This window comes from Drosophila novamexicana, unplaced genomic scaffold, assembly GCF_003285875.2.
Source record: "Drosophila novamexicana strain 15010-1031.04,08,12 unplaced genomic scaffold, DnovRS2.1 tig00000986-arrow-arrow-pilon, whole genome shotgun sequence".
NCBI classification, from domain to species: domain Eukaryota; kingdom Metazoa; phylum Arthropoda; class Insecta; order Diptera; family Drosophilidae; genus Drosophila; species Drosophila novamexicana.
The window spans coordinates 289,519-309,635 of NW_020824835.1; the positions used below are offsets into that span (position 1 = coordinate 289,519).

General features: G+C 39.6%; 4 protein-coding genes across 5 annotated transcripts; 3 read left to right on the plus strand and 1 right to left on the minus strand.

Annotated features, from left to right (window-relative positions):
• Positions 1-1,102: 1,102 nt before the first annotated feature.
• Positions 1,103-14,889, plus strand: LOC115765633 (sodium-coupled monocarboxylate transporter 1-like). Of its 2 annotated transcripts, XM_030709285.1 has the most exons (10): positions 1,103-2,174; positions 4,247-4,406; positions 12,918-12,983; positions 13,051-13,102; positions 13,247-13,314; positions 13,386-13,540; positions 13,598-13,847; positions 13,907-14,287; positions 14,344-14,513; positions 14,581-14,889. In XM_030709285.1, the coding sequence occupies exons 1-10, from the start codon at positions 1,660-1,662 to the stop codon at positions 14,879-14,881; spliced, it is 2,118 nt and encodes a 705-aa protein (XP_030565145.1). In that variant the 5' UTR covers positions 1,103-1,659; the 3' UTR covers positions 14,882-14,889. The 2 variants fall into 2 exon arrangements, with proteins under 2 accessions (XP_030565145.1, XP_030565146.1); XM_030709286.1 differs by lacking the exons at positions 12,918-12,983; positions 13,051-13,102; positions 13,247-13,314; ... (3 more) ...; positions 14,344-14,513; positions 14,581-14,889 and adding exons at positions 5,438-5,503; positions 5,563-5,614; positions 5,675-5,897; ... (2 more) ...; positions 7,189-7,376; positions 7,440-7,843.
• Positions 11,058-12,727, plus strand: LOC115765636 (sodium-coupled monocarboxylate transporter 2-like). Its single transcript, XM_030709289.1, has 4 exons — positions 11,058-11,420; positions 11,491-11,871; positions 11,937-12,106; positions 12,201-12,727. Exons 1-4 carry the CDS (start codon positions 11,172-11,174, stop codon positions 12,421-12,423), a joined length of 1,023 nt encoding a protein of 340 aa, XP_030565149.1. The 5' UTR covers positions 11,058-11,171; the 3' UTR covers positions 12,424-12,727.
• Positions 14,890-15,136: 247 nt separating the features above from the next.
• LOC115765599 (sodium-coupled monocarboxylate transporter 1-like) lies at positions 15,137-16,508 on the plus strand. Its single transcript, XM_030709252.1, has 5 exons — positions 15,137-15,175; positions 15,238-15,512; positions 15,579-15,828; positions 15,890-16,273; positions 16,338-16,508. The coding sequence occupies exons 1-5, from the start codon at positions 15,137-15,139 to the stop codon at positions 16,506-16,508; spliced, it is 1,119 nt and encodes a 372-aa protein (XP_030565112.1).
• Positions 16,509-17,096: 588 nt separating this feature from the next.
• On the minus strand, positions 17,097-18,879 carry LOC115765635. The gene is made up of 2 exons (XM_030709288.1): positions 18,075-18,879; positions 17,097-18,017 (listed from the first exon to the last, which is right to left on the minus strand). Exons 1-2 carry the CDS (start codon positions 18,712-18,714, stop codon positions 17,308-17,310), a joined length of 1,350 nt encoding a protein of 449 aa, XP_030565148.1. The 5' UTR covers positions 18,715-18,879; the 3' UTR covers positions 17,097-17,307.
• Between the last annotated feature and the right edge of the window lie 1,238 nt (positions 18,880-20,117).

Below are 20,117 nucleotides of genomic sequence, written 5' to 3' on the forward strand. Positions count from 1 at the left end.
ATTCCATAGAAACGATCGGTCTAAAACTAAGTTGTACGAAAAGTTTTTTGTTTTTTAAGACATCTGAACTATAGTCGGCATTACCTATTTTCCCTGTGCTTCGCTAATATGGGCAAAGCACTATAAGCATTATGAAAAGTTTGGGTCTGTAAGGGTATTAGGTCTTCGGCGTAACGAAGATAAGCCTTATTTCTCGTTTTTTTTTTTTTTGGTTACAGCTTCGGGCAGAGGTGTAAGCAAATTGTTATCTATTATTATACATTGTGTATATTTAAAATGCTCAGTTAGCGCTTTACTTTAACTATGTGTTCACAAATTTGGTCACAAATATCACGCATACGCCATGCATGCATAGAATGTCGTTCATGGCCTTTATGAGCGCATAAAACAAATAAATGGGGCCTAACTTTAATCAGATGAATTTGACTAACAAACCCCAAATCTAAAGAAAATTGCAATGTGCCCATGTACACTAACTAACAAATAGCAATTTTTCTATCAATGAATGTGTTAAGTTTATAAAAAACCATAATTTGAATAAACTATATAAAAATGTTTAAACTCTGTAAGGGTTTCACGGTGAGAATATTTCATAGATATCAGTCATACACATGTTTTTTAATGGAATCATAACCAGTAGCATCTTGCCAACAGCCAGTTTAAACCAAACACTCATCTAATTATATACAAATAAAGCACCTGAAACGGAATTATCAACGTGTTATCTAAATGTCAACATAACACCTGACTGACGTGTAAGACGTATGATGATAGGAAAAAAACTGGGATATATTAAAAATGCGGACTTACACTTTTATCTTAGCCCGGCGCCCGTATAATTTAGAAGCTAATGGCAGACAAAGACTTCCATATAACACGTCAGACTACAAGAAAGTGGGGGTGTGTATTTATTTATTCAATATAGACGTACGCCTAATCTGTTATTAAAGTCCATTCCCACACAGACAGGCGCACTTATAAGATTTACATGAAATATGAGATTGTCTGTGATAAGCATTGCTGATCTCAAAACCGTAAAAGATGCTCGGATCGTGTAGGCTTTAAGTTTAGTTTATCGTTGCGACTTGTGAGTGTTACTTGTGTGATCGCTTGATTAATTGTGATTGTTATCCTGATTTGAAAGGATCGGCAGTGCATGTCTTTTAAAGTAAACCAATTAAAAGATAATACAGTTTTGTGTGCTTATTTCCTAAGCCACAGTAAAATAATTTGTTCTATGTGTTGCCTGCGATTTTACTTTCTTATAAAACATGCGATTTGATTTGCTTTAATTTGTAATTAAAAAATATTTGTGGTGAATCTTAGGAATTTACAAGAATCTACTACAACTAAAGAAAAATAATAATAAAAATATTTTCGTCACAACTCACTTAGAATACTGTATAACAAAAGAGGTTTATCTTGTGGCAAGGTTGCAAGTGCTGGTCATTAGGATACACAAGCAAGTGGGAAAAACTTAATGAAAAATCGAAGTGGCCTACAGCCATTGTAGCTCTATCTGTGCGTGTGTATGTGTGCGCCACTAAACTAATACAAAAGTAATCAAAGCTAAGCGCATTTAGGCAAAAAAAAAAAAAGCTACACGGCAGGAAGTCAATAAAAATAAACACATAAAAGCAACTTGCGGTCTACAGAATTATGTCAACGACTATTGAGGAGGAGGGCACGACAATGGCGGCGGCGGAGACTCTTGATACGCCGTCGACTGTGGCCAATGCGTTTGTTCAGACAGTCCAATCCATAATTAGCAGCACAACATCAAAAGCAACAACAACAAGTGCCGCAGCTTTAGCAAGCACCACCACAACTAGCACAGCCGCTCCAGCAACAGGAACAACCACATTATCAACGCCATCATCGTCCAGCATGACGGAGAAGCTCAGCGTGAGCGATTTAAGCAGCGCACTGCAACATTTTGGAATTGTTGATTATTTGGTTTTCATAGCCATGCTGGTGGTCTGTGCCGTAATTGGCTTCTATTTTGGCTTCATCGAGAAGAAGAAGAAAAAGCAAAAGGGCCAAGTGCCCGCCGATGAAAAAGATGGCCCCGGCGCTGCTGGCATCGAGGAGCGGCGCGGCTCGGAAGCATTGGATTACTTGGTGGGTGGACGCAAAATGAAAGTGTTTCCGGTCTCGCTGTCACTGGTGGCTAGGTGAGTTACAGCAATATTAACTGTATGTAAATGCGGGTCGTCGGCTCCTCTGGGGCAACAGGATAGACGAGGCCTATTTAATTGCTTTGACTGGAGCGTGCAGAGCCTAATGGGATTGCCCACTGCATTGGTTGGGTCAAGCAGTTTCTTAATTCTGTCTTAAATTGAATAGTACACGAATACAGACCATTATTTGTGTCTGTCTATGGCACAGATTGCTTTGATATCGTTCCCACAAGCAAGGTACTTTAATTTGTTTGAAGAACAAGTTAAATAATTGGAAAATGACATTTTTACAAGTTGAGTAAAATTCTTTTGGTGCAAATATGAAAAAAATATATAACAATAAAATTTAAATATAAAAAATATATAACATTAAATAATAAATGTATCTTTGTACACTTTCAAATATATTACACATGTCAGCTTAATAATTATTAATGATAGTTAATAATTACTATTGTGTATCTAAGAAGCCACCTTTCACCTATATGAAAACTACCTGAAAAAGAAATCAAATTATGTTTACAATAAATGTTGTATAACATAAAAATATAAAAATAATATATTATATTTACAATTATAACTAAATATATACACTATACTATCTCTCTCCATCAATAACACATTCCATAAGAGAAGAGAAGTCCATGAACAACACACCCGATAAGCGAAGCATAATGCCGTTGGCAATACACTTGCCGAAATTGAAAAGCGTTTGCTATGCATTATATAGATTGGTCTCTGCACATTAAAATGCTTAGCCAATCGAAATTTTTTCAGAAATCAATCAAAAATATGCGCCTAATTTCACTCGATTTGCCATAAGGTGGCCACGACTAACCGTGCGTATGCGTAATCTAAGAAAAATCACATAAAACTGCCAGCCTCTGCCGCGTCTGTTTGTCAGCAATGTTTGTCTGCGCAAACAAAAGAATTTTATTTAAACTTTAAGTAAATTGCCCCAAAGAGAATGGGAACTGAGCGAGAATGTATCCATATACATAATACATAATACAATATAGAGTGTCAGGGTCAAGTTTATTATGGCTGATGATTATGCAGATAATGCTCTTTAATATCACTCTGGGAACTTGCAGAACTTTGTTGATAAATATCTGGCGCATGAATACAATTTAGCAGCTCATTTCGCTCTTAGGCAGGGCACCCAAGAACTAAGCCTGATTGAAGTTGTTTAAACTTACGGCAGCCGCAAACTCAAAAAATTTGTAAAATTACTTTTTTGTTTTGTGGCGACCTTGGTGGTGTCACGCCTTTGGAGCATTATATTTGACACGTTTGGTCAAGCACCTTTCGGCGGCACATAGCCTTTGTCCTGGGCGTATTGTCAGCGCATTAATGACTGGAAAAATAAAATGAATGAAGGACTTCTTCTGTTTCTCCTGTTCCTTATGTCCACATTTGATCATTTGCCTCGCCAACAATTGTTTTGTACGCCTTTTATTGTTATCGTTCATTTTGTTCTGTAGTCGTTTGCCTTCTGCAACAAATTTTGGCGACGTGCTTTGAATTACAATTACACGCCAACTTTTTCTCGCCGATTCGTTTGAGCCGTTCCATTATGCTTTTTTTTTTATTTATATTTTTATTTCATCTCCCTTTCAATTCATTATATTGTAGATTTTGTGCCTGCATCTGCATACTTCAACGCCACTTGTTATCAACTTTTAATGGTATTTTGGCTGCAAAAAACTTTTCTGTTGGCACAGCTAAGGCTTGGGGCAGTGCATATGTTTTGGGGCTGAATTGTATGGTGATTGTTGTTGTGGACATTAATCAGCAGATTGAAATTATGATTATGAAATATATGTCAAAAGATTTGAAAAGTTGCTCGCATGTCGCTGCTCAGACAGGCAATATTGTTGGGAACTTCAACGATTTCCATTTTTTTGGCAACAAGATTAAAGGAAAATAAAATTTTATAATTGAGAATTTAACACCACAATTTAATACAATACTTTATTAATAATTTTTAGATAATTTTAATTAGTTTGTGTTATAAATGTTGCTTATATATTTTAAAATAATTTTTATTAATTATCTTTATATAGTTTTGTTTCGGGCATTTCATTGCTGGGCACCTCAACGGAGATCTATGTTTATGGTACCCAATATGCCTTTATACTCATTACACTGGTCATATCGGGACTTATATCGTGGTATATCTTTTTGCCTGTTTTCTGCAATCTACAATTGACTTCCACTTATGAGGTGAGTTGAACGTTGTCTGGTTTGTGTTTAATCGCGGTCTATTTATTTTTGAATACCCTTGCATAAAGAGTGTTAGAATTATTGAATAATTTCCAAACCCGAATTCCATTAAAAATATATTTTCGTTTGGTTCGATTCAATTAAAATTTGAAAACTGGTTTTTAGATTTATGTTAAATAATTGAATTATAAAACAAATGTCATTTCATATATCATATAGTTTTATAAAACAAATTATTCACAAAATAAGTTTTGCACGCAATTTTAATGGTCTTATGTATAAGAAAAATAAGTTTAAATTGCTATCAGCAATCTGCAAGGGTATGACAACTTCGGAATACTGAAGTCATTTTTGTTATACATTTTTTTGAATACTCTATTTTACATAATATTTGTTTCATACCAAGCCGATAAAAGTATTATCGATTGTCAGAGAGTTTTAATTGTGATTTATGTCGCATGTTAATATGTAAGTAAATATTCTATTTCAACTTGCACTGCAATATTAATAGAATAGTTATTTTTTTAAGAAGCTCGGCATGTCAGAAATTTAAGCTGATTCAGTATATATAACAGATACTGAAATCAAAGGAGAGACTACAAATTTCATTTTTCAAAACAAAGCACAGACCATCGCCAGACAAATATGTGTACAAGTTATTTGCCTGTCATGTAGCAAAATTTCCACGAAAAGTCCGAGCATTGTTTTAGACATTGTTGTTGTTGTGTCATGCGAAATATATGCGTGCGCGTGCCAGCAAATTCTAAATAGGAGTACAAAGAGCTGTTTTCGTGTACAAAATCCAATTGTTGTATTGGACAGCAGACACGAACGTAGTGGTTGCTTATAAGCTTCTGCCATATCGACTACATGGCGTATGCGTAATATTCGATTATGTATGTGCACCATTACCTACATTTACTTGATGTGTGTGCGTGCGCTCTTTTATGTGTTTGTATTTGTGTGCGTTTGCATTGTCGAAATAAAAAGCGGCAATAAAAAAAGAAAACAAAGTCAAAAAATATTTACAGTACTTTGAGCTGCGCTTCAGTAAAACCACTCGTCTCGTTGCCTCGGTGCTATTCACCGTAACCACAGTAAGTTCAAAAAAATTGACCCACCATAAAAAATGATAACCAATTACTATTTAATCTAGTTTATTTGGCTGCCAATAGTCATCTATATGCCAGCGCTGGCTTTTAACCAGGGTAGGTTTCAAATCAGATCGTCCAAAACTTCTACCATTTCTTGATTTGACCCCTTTGCAGTGACTGGCATAAATGTTCATATCATTACGCCTGCGGTGTGCATTGTTTGCATATTTTACACCACTGTGGGTGGTTTGAAGGCTGTTGTCTGGACGGATGTTATTCAAACCATAATTATGGTTGGCGCCGTAATCTTTGTCGTAATTAAGGGCACCAGCGATGTGGGCGGTCTGGGTGTGGTCGTACAGCGTAATCTGGACAGTGGACGCCTAGAGTGGCCCGAGTAGGTGATAGTCAATTAAGTTCAGATTTTCTTATAATGCAAAGCTATTGATAAAAGCTATACGTTGTTCTTAAAAACGTTTGATAATAACAAGCGTGATGCGAATAATTTATTATCTGTACTAGCCCTGTAAAACTTTTGATAAAGTGCTTCATCGTCCTAAACTAGTGTTAAAATATTTTGATGGTTGCGCTCTTCCAATGGGTGTTGACGGTGCTGAAGTCACAATATCCAAAATATCTAGTTGTAGACATAGTTCGAAATGAATATAATCGAAAGTGAGACACAACACAATCTTTTCGATGCATCGATAGTTTAACAGGTACACAATGCGTTGTATGGTACTATCATTTGATTTCATTTTATTATTGCTTCACGGATTAAAACCAATCGACGTGGAACACTATAGCTTACATTTAATTTCAGAATTCTATAATCAATAATAACGATAGTACAATCAATAGTTTTGCACCACTAATACTTGAAACTGTTTTTTATCTAACGACTATTAATATATTCAAATAGATTAACATTCGATCCCAAGGTTCGCATGTCTACATTCGCCTTGTTCGTGGGCTATACAGCACATTCCACATACAATTTAGGTTGTAATCAGATCATAACACAGCGCTATATGTCGCTGCCCAATGTGAAGGCTATGGGGCAAGCGTCGTTACTATTTATTAGCGGTATAGTCCTTTTAACCTCACTTACCCTATACAATGGCGTGCTGCTCTATGCCACCTACCACCACTGCGATCCATTGACTACCAAGGTGGGTGATTTGTATATATACTCTGTATGAGTCGAACCGCAGTTAACGGACTGAATTGCAGCTGGCCAAAGCCAAGGATCAGCTGGTGCCATTGCTTGTCATGGATACGCTGAGCTCATTTCCAGGTGTGTGCGGTATGTTCATAGCTGGCGTGTTTAGCGCAGCGCTTAGCTCATTGTCCACGGCGCTCAATTCCCTGGCCGCCGTCTCTCTCGAGGATTATATCAAGCCGCTTTGCAGGAAGCCCTTAACCGAACGTCAAACGGGCATCACTATGCGCCTCTGCACAGTTATTATTGGCATCGTGAGCGTTGCCTTGGTTTTCGTGGTGGAGCGTATGGGCACACATATGGTTCAGTTGTTCATGATGCTGAGTTCGGTGACACAGGGTCCATCGTTGGCGCTCTTTGTAATGGGCATGCTGTGTCCGCGGCTAAATGCAAAAGTTTGTATTGGATTTGGTTATTGAAAACATTTTTGGATATAAATATATGCTTCTTATTGCTTGCTTTACAGAGCGCTCTATCCGGTGCCCTTTGCTCCTTTATCTTTATGACCTGGCTGTGCACTAATGCCCAGCTGGCTAGCAATTCTGGTGAGATGCAAAATGAAAGCAAGCCCGTTAGCATCGAAGGCTGCGATTACCAGTACGAATTGCCGTTAATGACGCCCAAAAATGCCACTGTGACTGCCACTGACCCGGCGTAAGTAGCAGGCATGAGCATTAACTGAATTAGTTATTACTGACAAATATCTTGCTTTCAAAGTTCGCTTAGCTTTTTCCAGCAAATCTATCATATATCCTTTATGAACTACACACTCTTCGCGGCTATTGTCGGCATTACTTTTGGCCATCTTTCGAGCTTTATATTTGGACGTGTTGCGCTTGAGGATGTGGATGTTGAGCTGCTGGCGCCGTGCATGCGACGTTTTTATAGACGCAAATATGCCAGTGTGGAGACTAATGAGTCCTTAGTAAAGTCTGGCGAATAGAATTTCTACATAATATAGCATGTGCTGACGACTTAAGAGTTGTAATAAAAGTTTCGATTAAGTATACGCCGTGTTTGACTGCAGCTTTGCCAAACGCCAAACCAAACTGTCAATATAATTTTTTTTTTGGTTTTCCATTTTTTTGTTTATTGGACTGTCACTAACATGCGCCATTTATACATTCTTGCTAAATATGTACCTTGTAAATAATTGGAAATTCATTATTTATTAATAAGTATTTATAATTCCTCTAACTTAATTATAATATAATTATATGTAGTACTTTGAGCTGCGCTATGGTGGCAGCATTCGAAACTTCGGCTCAATGCTGTTTATTGTGGGCATGGCAAGTATTTAAATATATCAGATATTACAATAAGCTCTACAATAATAATTATTAAAATGTTATATACAGATGCTTTGGCTACCTGTGGCCCTCTATGTGCCTGCCATCACCTATAATCAAGGTGAGTTTCGTCTTAGTTTCTGGCTATGAAGCTATAGTTAAACGATTGCAGTGACTGGCACGAGCATCCATGTTATTACGCCCATTGTCTGCATAATCTGCACCTTCTACACGTGTGTGGTAAGCTTTGATTAAATTATGACCTGTTTATGTAATAGCTCACATTGAAATTTTCGGTATTTCAGGGCGGCTTAAAGGCAGTCATTTGGACAGATGTCATCCAGAGTTTTGTTATGTATGGTTCAATTTTGGCAGTATGCATAAAGGGCACCTACGATGTGGGCGGCCTGAACGTGGTGTTGCAGCGGAATTGGGAGAGCGGACGTCTCAATGCACCGGAGTAAGTGTTTCGTTTAAATTTATTAGGCAAATTCTATATGACCTTAACTATTTACAGATGGACCTGGGATCCCACCGTTCGCCTCTCAATGCTGTCTGTTATTGTGGGCGGCACTTTGCACAAAATACAATCTTCCGATGTCAACCAAGTGTCAATACAACGGTTTTTATCGCTGCCCAGCTATAAACATGCTAAGCAATCCATGCTTTTATTTACCATACTCCTCATATTCCTATTGAGCTGCTGCAGCTACATGGGCCTGGTGACTTATGCTGTTTACCACGACTGTGATCCCATCAGCACCAAGGTGATCTGAAATCCATCAGCTATTTACTTTCTCTTATGCGTTTTATTCAGCTTGCCAAGGCCAGCGATCAGTTGCCTTCGCTGCTTATGATGCGCACCTTGGGCTCGTGGCCTGGTCTGCCAGGACTCTTTGTAGCTGGCGTGTTTAGCGCCGCCTTGAGCTCGCTTTCCACAGGACTTAATTCAATGGCATGCGTGATCTCACAGGATGTGGTACGTCCGTTGCTTAAGAAGCCCCTAACGGAGCGCCAAACCGCATTTCTGCTGCGCGCCATTGTCGTCTTTTTTGGCACCTGCTGCATGGGCCTGGTCAATGTTGTGGAGAAGCTGGGCATGGTTGTGCAGTTGGCTACCACCACTTCGGCTGTATCTATGGGACCGCTGCTAGGAATTTATGCGATGGGCGTGTGCCTGCCCTGGGTGAATGCTAAAGTTAGCTTCTTTCAATCTGCGACCTTAAAGACCCGCCTAATGGATTGCATTTTTTAGAGTGTTTTAACGGGCAGCTTGGTTTCCTTTGTTGCCTTAGCTTGGATCTGCGTGAAGGCACAGCTAGCGCTAATGAACGGCGAGATTCGGTACCCAAAGATGCCTGTCTCAGTGTCAGGCTGTGAATATTGTTATGATAACGATACTGTCTGGCGCACCCTGCATGAGTACAGGTGGACATAATATGCTAAAAAAAAGGAACACAAAAATATATTTCTTTCTATTTTTATTTGCAGTCCTTCGACAGATCGCAATATATATCATTTGTCATTTTTCTGGTACACAGCCGCAGGCGGCTTTATTTGTACTATGGTTGCCCTTCTGGCCAGTTTAGTGTTTGGCTGGCAGGATGTATCTCAAATGGATCCAGCTTTAATTACTCCCTGCATGCGTCGATTTTTGCCTAAAAAACATTATCAGGTTATAGACTTGGAAGAGATGTTTAGGCGTAAGGCTCAAGCTGATGTCGAGGCAGAGACAGCATGCCTTAATAAGGAAATCAATTAAAAAACAAACTTAAATATTAAAAAATAAATTCCTTTTTTGTTTTTCCTTAGATGTTTTTTATTTTGTAACTGTCCGGCGTTTAATAAGAACTTTTGACATTACATTAGATTCTTCATGACATGACGTTACTTTTTTAATTTTATATATTTGTTTTCTTTGCCGTGCTTACAATGTAGTACTTTGAGAGACGCTTTGATCGACGCATTCGCATCTTTGGATCATGTCTATTTGTGCTTATGAACGTGAGTATTCAAATTGTCTCTTTATTTGTATATTAAGTGTCAATATACATAATTGGCTCTTGTATAGATACTTTGGCAACCCATTTGCATTTATGTGCCTGCACTTACATTGAATCAAGGTGAGTTTTGTGTAATGTAAATAAATATTTAAAATAATACCATAGGTATAAAATGTCTTGCATCTGTGACTAACTTATTTACCTCATGTAGTGAAAGTCGAGCCCTTTCTTTAAATTGTTTTACTTTCTTTTGGTTATTTTTAGTTTCCGGCATCAGTGTTCACACGATCGTTCCACTGACCAGTCTCATATGCATCATTTATACCAGCATTGTAAGTAGAACGATTATTAGCAGTTGTTTCAGAGACTTAATTTAATCCGATGCTTTATTACTTTCATATAGGGTGGCATTAAGGGCGTTGTTTGGACAGATGTTATACAAGGAGCTGTCATGGTTGGAGCCATGGGTTTTGTCATTATAAAAGGCACTCACGATTTGGGTGGTTTGGCTGTTGTTCTAGAACGTAATCGTCAATTTGATCGTTTGGTGGGTCCCGAGTAAGTCATTTATGTATATTTATATATTCATATATGTATATACTTTAAAACCTTTGAAATTGGGTAAAACGCGTATAATGGTTTTGTACAAATGGCAGAAAGCGAAGCATTTACAACCCCATAAAGTATAAATATTCTTGGTCAGCATTAATAATAGTCAATTCCATTTAGCCATGTCCGTCTGCCTGCCTGTCCGCATATTTTAATTTTTTAGCATATTTTCGAGATTTTAAGAGGTAGAGACCTATAATTTGTTATGAAGACTCTCGTATTATATACAAAGGTTCAAAATATTTCATCTCTGAATAGCCGCATTTTCGCATTTTCGGTAATATAGTTTCCGTCTTAAATATTTAAATATATTTGAATGGTCTGAAAATTTCATAAGAATAATAATAATCACCGATGCTAAGCTGTTGCGTAAGCTGCTCGCCGGGCGGCGGTTTTTGTGTATGTATGTAAAAAAGAAATCGATAATGTTTGTAGCGGCAACTCGACCCTGGGTTCCATGTATTTTCAGTAGAACACTTTACACTATTTAAGTCGAACTTGTTAAATATCGCGGTGTCTCCATTAATGCTTGTCTTTAAATTTACAGCATGACATTTGATCCAACGGCTCGGATGGGCGTTTTTGCCTTGTTTGTTGGTGGCGCCTTCTTTAAGCTGCAGGCCAATTGCATAAATCAGACCGCAGTCCAGCGTTTCCTAACCTTGCCCAACTTTAAGGCGGTCAAGCAGGCACTTCTGCTTTCCCTCACAGGCTTTATACTCGTCATGGCCATGTGTATTTATATTGGAATGCTCGCCTTTGCCGCATATTATCATTGTGATCCCATAAGCACGGGCGTGAGTAGCACAATTGCTACTGCATGAAGAAAGATATCTTACTTTTATCTTTCCTTTATTTCCTTCGCAGCTGGCACACGCCAAGGATCAGGTAATACCGTTGTATGTTATGCAAAGTGCTGGCGTCGTGCCTGGAATAGTGGGTCTATTTGTCGCAGGGGTGTTTAGCGCTGCACTTAGCTCTCTTTCCACCGCACTCAACTCCCTCTCAGCGGTGGTGCTCAAGGACTTTGTCGAGCCATATCGCAATCGCCCATTGACTGAGCGGCAGACTGCCTATGTTCTCAGAGGCGTGGTTGTTGTCTTTGGGCTTATCTCAATGGCAAGTGTCCCAATAGTGCAGAAATTGGGCATGCTCATGCAGCTCTCCTCCACCGTGGGTGCAATCACCTGTGGTCCATTGCTTGGCGCATTCTCAGTTGGCATGCTGTTGCCTTTTGTTCGAACAGAGGTTTGATTGGGGTCTTCCTATTTAATTACCTAAGGAATTACGGCTTTTTTCTTTTATTTTTTCAGAGTTTGTTGACTGGTATTTCGGTGGCCACCACTTTCATATCCTACATTGTTGTTCGTGCTCAGATTGCAATGGCTACTGGTCAAATGACCTTTCCCATGAAACCCGTTTCCGTGGAAGATTGTGACTACAGCTTCGAGGTGCATGCTAACTGGAATATCCCCAGCAGCGCGTATGTTATTGCTCCGAGCTCTGCTGCTGAAGAAGACTTTATTAATCTAATAATTTAATACATTTAATATTGAATATCTTTTTTCTTTATATAGGAATACTCACGAGGACAAAAGTCACAGCTTACATGAGATCTCGTTTTTGTGGTACACTTTGATTGGTTCTTTAGGAACGGTTCTCTTTTCGCTGTTGGCTACGCTTTACTTTGGGAAGCAGGATGTACGCCTTGTGGATAAGGAGCTGGTTTCGCCAGTCCTGCACAAGTATTGGTATGGGGAGTATGAGAACGTTGCCAACGATGATGAAGAGAAGAAGTAACTGAAGCTGCACGAATCGTTAACGCAACCGAAATGGGATGAGATAGAGAAAATACATAACTATCTTCAAACTTCCTAGAGGGTATAAGCCCTAATTCTTAATTATCTTGAATACAAAAAATATAATGAATACAACAACAAATTTTGTAGTTTTATGTTAGTCCTAAAATTTGTACTGTCCCATGTTAAATCCTTACTACGTTAACCTAACAACTGACAGCTGGTTCCGTTTAATGCCTAGAGACTTTCAATTACTAGGAATAGCTGGTAAGGCTCAAGCTGAGGTCAAGTAATAGACGGCATATCTTGATCAAGAAGAACTCAAATAAAAAAGAAATCAACTATTCACAAATAAATTCTTGTTTTGTTTTTTCAGGGGGAGTTTTTATTTTGTGACTGTCCGGCATTTAACATGATATTTCATTACATATTCATGATACTACGTTACTTTTTAAATTTTATATATTATTTTTCTTTGCCGTGCTTACAATGCAGTACTTTGAGAAACGTTTTGATCGACGCATACGCATCTTTGGATCATGTCTATTTGTGCTTATGAACGTGAGTATTCAAATTGTCTCTTTATTTGTATATTAAGTGTCAATATACATAATTGGCTCTTGTATAGATACTTTGGCAACCCATTTGCATTTATGTGCCTGCACTTACATTGAATCAAGGTGAGTTTTGTGTAATGTAAATAAATATTTAAAATAATACCATAGGTATAAAATGTCTTGCATCTGTGACTAACTTATTTACCTCATGTAGTGAAAGTCGAGCCCTTTCTTTAAATTGTTTTACTTTCTTTTGGTTATTTTTAGTTTCCGGCATCAGTGTTCACACGATCGTTCCACTGACCAGTCTCATATGCATCATTTATACCAGCATTGTAAGTAGAACGATTATTAGCAGTTGTTTCAGAGACTTAATTTAATCCGATGCTTTATTACTTTCATATAGGGTGGCATTAAGGGCGTTGTTTGGACAGATGTTATACAAGGAGCTGTCATGGTCGGTGCCTTAGGTTTTGTAATTATAAAAGGCACTCACGATTTGGGTGGTTTGGCTGTTGTTCTAGAACGTAATCGTCAATTTGATCGTTTGGTGGCCCCCGAGTAAGTATATTTTAACTACATTAGAATCTCTCTTTTAAGTTTGTATTTAAATTCCAGCATGACATTTGACCCAACGGTTCGCATGAGCGTTTTTGCCTTGTTTGTTGGTGGCACCTTCTTTAAGCTGCAAGCCAATAGCATAAATCAGGCCGCAGTCCAGCGTTTTCTGACCTTGCCCAACTTGAAGGCGGTCAAGCAGGCACTTTTGATATCCCTTATAGGCTTTTTACTTGTCATGGCCATGTGTATTTATATTGGAATGCTCGCCTTTGCCGCATATTATCATTGTGATCCCATAACCACGGGCGTGAGTAGGACAATCGGTGACGCAAGATAAAATGTATATTACTTTTATTTCCTTCGCAGCTGGCACGCGCCAAGGATCAGGTGATACCGTTGTATGTTATGCAAAGTGCTGGCGTAGTTCCCGGAATCGTTGGTCTGTTTGTCGCAGGTGTGTTTAGTGCTGCACTTAGCTCACTATCCACGGAACTCAATTGTCTCTCAGCGGTAGTGCTCAAGGACTTTGTCGAGCCATATCGCAATCGCCCATTGACTGAGCGGCAGACTGCCTATGTTCTCAGAGGCGTGGTTGTTGTCTTTGGGCTTATCTCAATGGCAAGTGTCCCAATAGTGCAGAAATTGGGCATGCTCATGCAGCTCTCCTCCACCGTGGGTGCAATCACCTGTGGTCCATTGCTTGGCGCATTCTCAGTTGGCATGCTGTTGCCATTTGTTCGAACAGAGGTTTGATTTGAATGAATGACCTAAGCAACTACGCATGAGCATCTTTCCTATTGCAGAGCTTGCTAACCGGCATTTCGATAGCCACCACCTTTACATGCTACATTGTTGTGCGTGCCCAGATTGCCATAGCCACCGGCCAAATGAACTTTCACATGAAACCTGTTTCCGTGGAGGATTGTGACTACAGCTTCAAGGTGTACACCAACTGGAATACCCCCAGCAGCGCGTATGTTATTGCCCCGCGTTATAGCGCTTAAGAAGACCTCCATTTAATATGTGACTTCTTTATATAGGAATACTCACGATGACAAAAGTCACAGCTTACATGAGATCTCGTTTTTGTGGTACACTTTGATTGGTTCTTTAGGAACGGTTCGCTGTTCGCTGTTGGCTACGCTTTACTTTGGAAAGCAGGATGTACGCCTTGTGGACAAGGAGCTGGTTTCGCCAGTCCTGCACAAGTATTGGTATGGGGAGTATGAGAGCGTTTCCAGCGATGATGAAGGGCAAAATCAATTGAAGCTGCACGAATCGTTAACGCAACCGAAATTGGATGAGATGGATCAAATTCCTAAACGTAATCAAGCTTCCTAAAGAATTTCTAACCTTGTTGATCAATAAATATCATAATTACAAACGCAGTCCTTGAAGTTTTATATTAGTTTTAAGACTTGTACTGTTCCATATTTTAATCCTGACACCGTTAACCTAATAACTTACAGCTGGTTCCGTTAAATGCCCAGAGTATTTTCTTGAGGTTGTCAATACACAAATTTTCCACCTGGTCAATACAAAAATACTTACACACACTCACTCTTTCAGTACTTTGAGAGACGTTTCAGCCGACGCATGCGTGTATTTGGGGCCTCACTCTTTGTGCTCAAGGCGGTAAGTGAGAGCCTCTTAAAAATGTCTAACTAAGGATTACCTTAGGACTTTTCCCTTTTCAGATAATTTGGCTGCCCATTGCGGTGTACGTGCCCGCGCTAACCTTCAATCAAGTCAGTGGCATTGGAGTGCATACCATAACACCAATTGTGATCGCCATTTGCACCTTCTATACCACTGTCGGAGGCATTAAAGGCGTCGTCTGGACGGATGTGGTACAAAGTGTTATTATGTATGGCTCACTGGTGATCATTATGATCAAGGGTACCCTGGATCTCGGCGGGCTAGGTGTAGTCTGGCAGCGTAATTTGGAGGGCGGTCGGCTCAATGTGCCTGAGTGAGTAGTCTTAAAACTGGGTTAAAGTCTTAAGTCAATTGCCAGCTGTGCGTATTTATTCCGAAGCTGGAGTCTGGACCCAACAGTGCGCATGAGCGTCTTTTCGGTGTTTGTAGGCGGTACTTTCTTCAAGCTGCAGAACACCTCGATCAATCAAGCCACCATACAGCGTTTTATGAGCTTACCCTCTTTAAAGCATATCCAGCAAACACTCTTCACCTTTAGCATTGGGTTGATTCTACTCTATATGAGCTGTGTCTATGTGGGTCTGGTGTGCTATGCCACGTATTATGATTGCGATCCAATGACCACGGGAGTGAGTATAATATCTTCTTGAATGCTAAAAGATTTTTGCTATTTTTCATCTTTTTGTACAGCTGGCTGGACGTCGGGATCAGCTGGTGCCGCTGATGGTTATGCGCGTGCTTGGCGTTGTGCCTGGACTGCCGGGTATGTTCGTCTCCGCCGTATTCAGCGCTGCTCTAAGCTCGCTCTCAACGCTGCTCAACTCTTTGGCGGCCGTCATACTGGAGGACTTCGTTAAGCCACGTATGCGCACTAAGCCCATGACTGAGCGCACAGTAGCATTGATAATGCGTCTGGTGGTGATTGTATTTGGCATTAGTTCTATATTTATGGTCTATGTGGTTGAGCATCTGGGCATGGTGCTGCAGCTGTCGGCCACACTACAGTCCAGCTTATACGGTCCCATGCTAGGCATCTTTACCGTGGGCATGTTAATGCCCTGGGTGGGCGAGAAGGTGGTTCCTCTTTCATTAACATGCCTCGATTATTTATATATTAACGTTTTTCATATTTTTTTAGAGCATGTTTTTAAGCAGCGTTCTATCATTTGCTATTATGGCTTGGATAACGGTCAATGCACAAATTGCAAATGTGAGCGGCTCATTTCGTCATACCAAGCTGCCAGTTTCTGTGGAGCATTGTGACTATGAGTTTGATATGAATCGCTATCTAAACTCAACAGCGGAATAGTAAGTAGCGAACCAAAAATATTTTCCTTGATAGTCATATTTTTTTTTTACAGTGAACCACACAGCGGCTCATCTATATACCATATTTCTTTCTTATTGTACACGTTGACTGGCGCTTCCTTAAATATTGTTCTTTCAAACTTAGCTACGTTTATCTTTGGGCGTCAGGATATTAATTCTGTGGACACGCAGCTCTTAGCTCCGTTTGTTCAACGGCTTATGCTCAAAAATAGTTATTATGAGACCGTAGAGCTGAAGAAAAGATCAGTAATCGGTGAGCGCTTGGATTAGAGCTCAGACAGTTCCAATTTGGGTGAAATAAGTTCCGTAGTTTCACAGTCTTCATTGCCGTATTCAGAAGCTAATTATTTTTAAAGCTTATACTTTTCCTTTGCCAACACGTTTTGTCTCAGCTTCCGGGATTTTGATATTTCTGAGCTAAGAACCTACTTTTATAATTCACTTTGTGAATAGATAATAATAGTCAATGCCTTAAAGTAATAATGCCACCCTTTGTTTTTCATGTTATTCCACATACTATAATTTTACTTTTTAGCAAATTTTCATTAAAATTCTTGAGAATTTTGAATAATTCGGTTTAATAATGTAAAAACTTGTACGACAATAAATTTGTGTAATATGTATAATTTTGCGGGAATTAAAAACAAATTAGGCATAATGTCAACCAGCTATAGATGCCAATTGTGTGCATGGAAACATCAATCTTCTCCAGTTCTATAGAACACAATTGGCAGCTACAGTACGTTGGGTGCATGCTTAAATCTGAGTTTAACATTGGCTTATCTGTGGGATCTTATATCATCCAAACTTTGCAACGTCTTGCTTAAGCTACGTAACTTTCGTCTTGGACTAACCGGTTGTCCCTGTGTCGTCATGGGTGATGGGAAAAGACAGCGGCATTTCCGATTAGATCCGATAGCTCCCGACTGTGCTTGGCTGCCAAGTCGCCCAGTGCCCAACTGAGTCCACGGAGTGGGCGTAGGTGAACGCTGGGTGTGGTGGCCACTGCACTTGTTGTTGGGACTTCTTGAAGTTGGGAACAAAGAGGAGCGATGCAAATCAGGCATGCTTACAGTAGATATTCCCTTGGCCGTACGACGTACGATTGTTGGTTTGGCGGATGCCGAATTTGCAGATCTCGACTTGTGGTGATTGCAACTCTTGCAGGCTGACTGCTGCGGAAAACTGCGGGAATCTTGCTGCTGCCAGAGCTGATGCTGCGGTCTTTGTTGCGACGTACCCTCCGATACTTTTTGCGGCTGAGAGTCTGGTCTCCTATTATAGGTTTCCATTAAGCGCTGTGCACGATCCGAGCTGGCACTACTTTTTTCTTCAAACCGGTCTTCCCGCTCCTCTCGCTCCTCTTTGCAATGCTGTTTTGACCGCCGCTGGTGGCTCAGTGCCCGATAGAAAATCGTCTGATTGTCGATGAGCATCTGGGCAACGAACTTAAACTGATTGAGACTTGTCTCATTTTGTTCGCCAATTTCTGAGGTTCGGTTTTCGAATAGAAATCTTTATATATAGAATAATTTATTTCACTTACTGCCCATCAAATCAGCATTGAGTTGCTTCAAGAAAGCCTCCTGATGCGTGATGTCCGCGGATAGCTGATCCATCCTGGTAAGGATCTCCTCAAAGTGCTTATTTACCATGTGCTCGACGGCGCCATGCACTGCCTCCAAGACATTCTCGTAGATTATGTTGAAAAAGTCCGTGCAGGACTCTTGCATTACACGATTAGAATCAGAGGCACTGGATGGCATGTCACTTGAAGGAGAGGGTTCCTGTTGCTGTTGTAGTTTTTGCTGCTTCTGATGGTATTCCCGTTCAGCTGACTCCATGCCTGCACTTTCCCTTAGTGGCATAGTCGCCTCCCTGTATCGGTGCTTCTCAATCGGAGGCAGGCGAAACTCCACAGTGCGTGCGGGCGTTCGTGACCGAGATTTCAGGCCGTGTGAATGACGCAATCTCTCATTGTGCTCCTGGAGAGCCTGCAGAGAAATAAGATCATCACAGCACAGTTTTGTGCCTTGCCGCGACGACCGTGTCCGGGAGCGTGAATGGGACTGGGGCTCAGGACGATTAGATTGTTGGGAGCTGCTGTTATAGCTACTTTTTGGCATGTACAATAAATCATAGCCGAAATCATTGGGAGGCTTTCGAAAGCAATAATTGGGAAACATAGTTTTGGAGATGAAAGTTCAAGCTGCATAAAAATTTAAGAGACAGGTTCTAAAAATAAGGTGCTGTACTTTGATTTTGACTGTGACACAAGCGTCTTATGTGGGTGTATTTGGGTTCAATTGTACTACTTTTACAATTTCGAATTTATTTTAGAGCCTGCTTATGAGAATTGGATGATTTTGAAGGAAAATCCAAAATTTGTCATTGAAAGCGTATTTATTAAAGGTGTTCAATTGATAAGAAATTGCACTAAGCATAACGATATTTTTGACAGAACACAGCTTGCAAATGTACTAGAAAGTAGCTTCTTGTCAATTTTAGAGACAAATAGAAGGGGACGCATATCTTTATGCTGGAGAATGCACCTATTCACAGAATTTGGCAAACGTGGGCGTTCTGGGTAATGAGCTCCTTTGCCTTAATCGTCCGACCTAAAATCAATTGAAAGCGTTCTTGGCGTTTTGGCTGGATATGTTTTAGTTGAAAAACGACAGCGTGTCCTACCATTTCTGTTGAATATCTGGATTTAATTTAGATCCTTATATAAATCCCAAGATAAACCTTTTCAAAATCCCAAGCGTTTTGAGACGCTTTATATAATGCAAGTGTGAGTATTCTAACTGAAACTAACGTAAAACATTATGGCAATGGACTCTGCTGGTTGGTATATGTTTTTATACCCTTGCAGAGGGTATTATAATTTTGCCATAAAATGTGTAACGCATAGAAGGAGACATCTCCGACCCCATAAAGTATATATATATTTTTGTTCAGTACCAACAGCGGAGTCGATGTAGCCATTTCCGTCTGTCCGCCTATCAATTTCTATGGGAACTAGCCCCTCAGTTTTAAGGCTATCTTTATGAAACTGTTGCACGCAGCACATATGTCAAAACCAGCTATATGATACATACAAGGCATTGTATGGTTAGTGCTAATGCGGATACATATACTTATGTAGTTTCCAAACACAAAAAGTTACTTACCTCTTTAATTTACAGCGTGTCAACTTTTATGTTTTTAATATATTCTGTCGCAAATAAATGCATTAGCTTCCTGTAAGCACCGACGAGTGAATGTGTAAAAAATATATTAGTTTCGAGTGGTACTCAACAAAGTACTCAGTATATGTGCACGAGGTGGCTTCCATTTTGCAATCGTAGAAACGAGATTAAATTATTATCTCTAACAAAAGCGTATTTTTCCTTTTTGTCAAAGACTTTAATTTATTCAGTTTGCCAACACTTAAAGTTTCTTTTTGTGTCTCAAATAGTCTTAATATAAGACATAAAGTTTGAGTTTCTTTTTTTTTGTTATCGTGCCAGTTGACTGTCCTTCTAATGGAATTTCAATTAAAAGTTGACAAGTAAATTATAAAAGTATAATTGCAAATATTTACGGC

What these genes read in the sequence shown, in the direction of transcription:
- LOC115765633 (XM_030709285.1), top strand. Translation starts at nt 1,660, where the DNA reads ATGTCAACGACTATTGAGGAGGAGGGCACGACAATGGCGGCGGCGGAG. An exon ending in GCATCATTTATACCAGCATT is followed by an intron (nt 13,315 to 13,385) that starts GTAAGTAGAACG and finishes ACTTTCATATAG; the next exon opens with GGTGGCATTAAGGGCGTTGT. An exon ending in GATCGTTTGGTGGCCCCCGA is followed by an intron (nt 13,541 to 13,597) that starts GTAAGTATATTT and finishes TTTAAATTCCAG; the next exon opens with CATGACATTTGACCCAACGG.
- LOC115765636 (XM_030709289.1), top strand. Translation starts at nt 11,172, where the DNA reads ATGACATTTGATCCAACGGCTCGGATGGGCGTTTTTGCCTTGTTTGTT. An exon ending in GTGATCCCATAAGCACGGGC is followed by an intron (nt 11,421 to 11,490) that starts GTGAGTAGCACA and finishes TTTCCTTCGCAG; the next exon opens with CTGGCACACGCCAAGGATCA. An exon ending in TGCCTTTTGTTCGAACAGAG is followed by an intron (nt 11,872 to 11,936) that starts GTTTGATTGGGG and finishes TTATTTTTTCAG; the next exon opens with AGTTTGTTGACTGGTATTTC.
- LOC115765599 (XM_030709252.1), top strand. Translation starts at nt 15,137, where the DNA reads ATGCGTGTATTTGGGGCCTCACTCTTTGTGCTCAAGGCG. An exon ending in CACTCTTTGTGCTCAAGGCG is followed by an intron (nt 15,176 to 15,237) that starts GTAAGTGAGAGC and finishes TTCCCTTTTCAG; the next exon opens with ATAATTTGGCTGCCCATTGC. An exon ending in GCGATCCAATGACCACGGGA is followed by an intron (nt 15,829 to 15,889) that starts GTGAGTATAATA and finishes CTTTTTGTACAG; the next exon opens with CTGGCTGGACGTCGGGATCA.
- LOC115765635 (XM_030709288.1), bottom strand. Translation starts at nt 18,714, where the DNA reads ATGTTTCCCAATTATTGCTTTCGAAAGCCTCCCAATGATTTCGGCTAT. An exon ending in CAATGCTGATTTGATGGGCA is followed by an intron (nt 18,018 to 18,074) that starts GTAAGTGAAATA and finishes ACCGAACCTCAG; the next exon opens with AAATTGGCGAACAAAATGAG.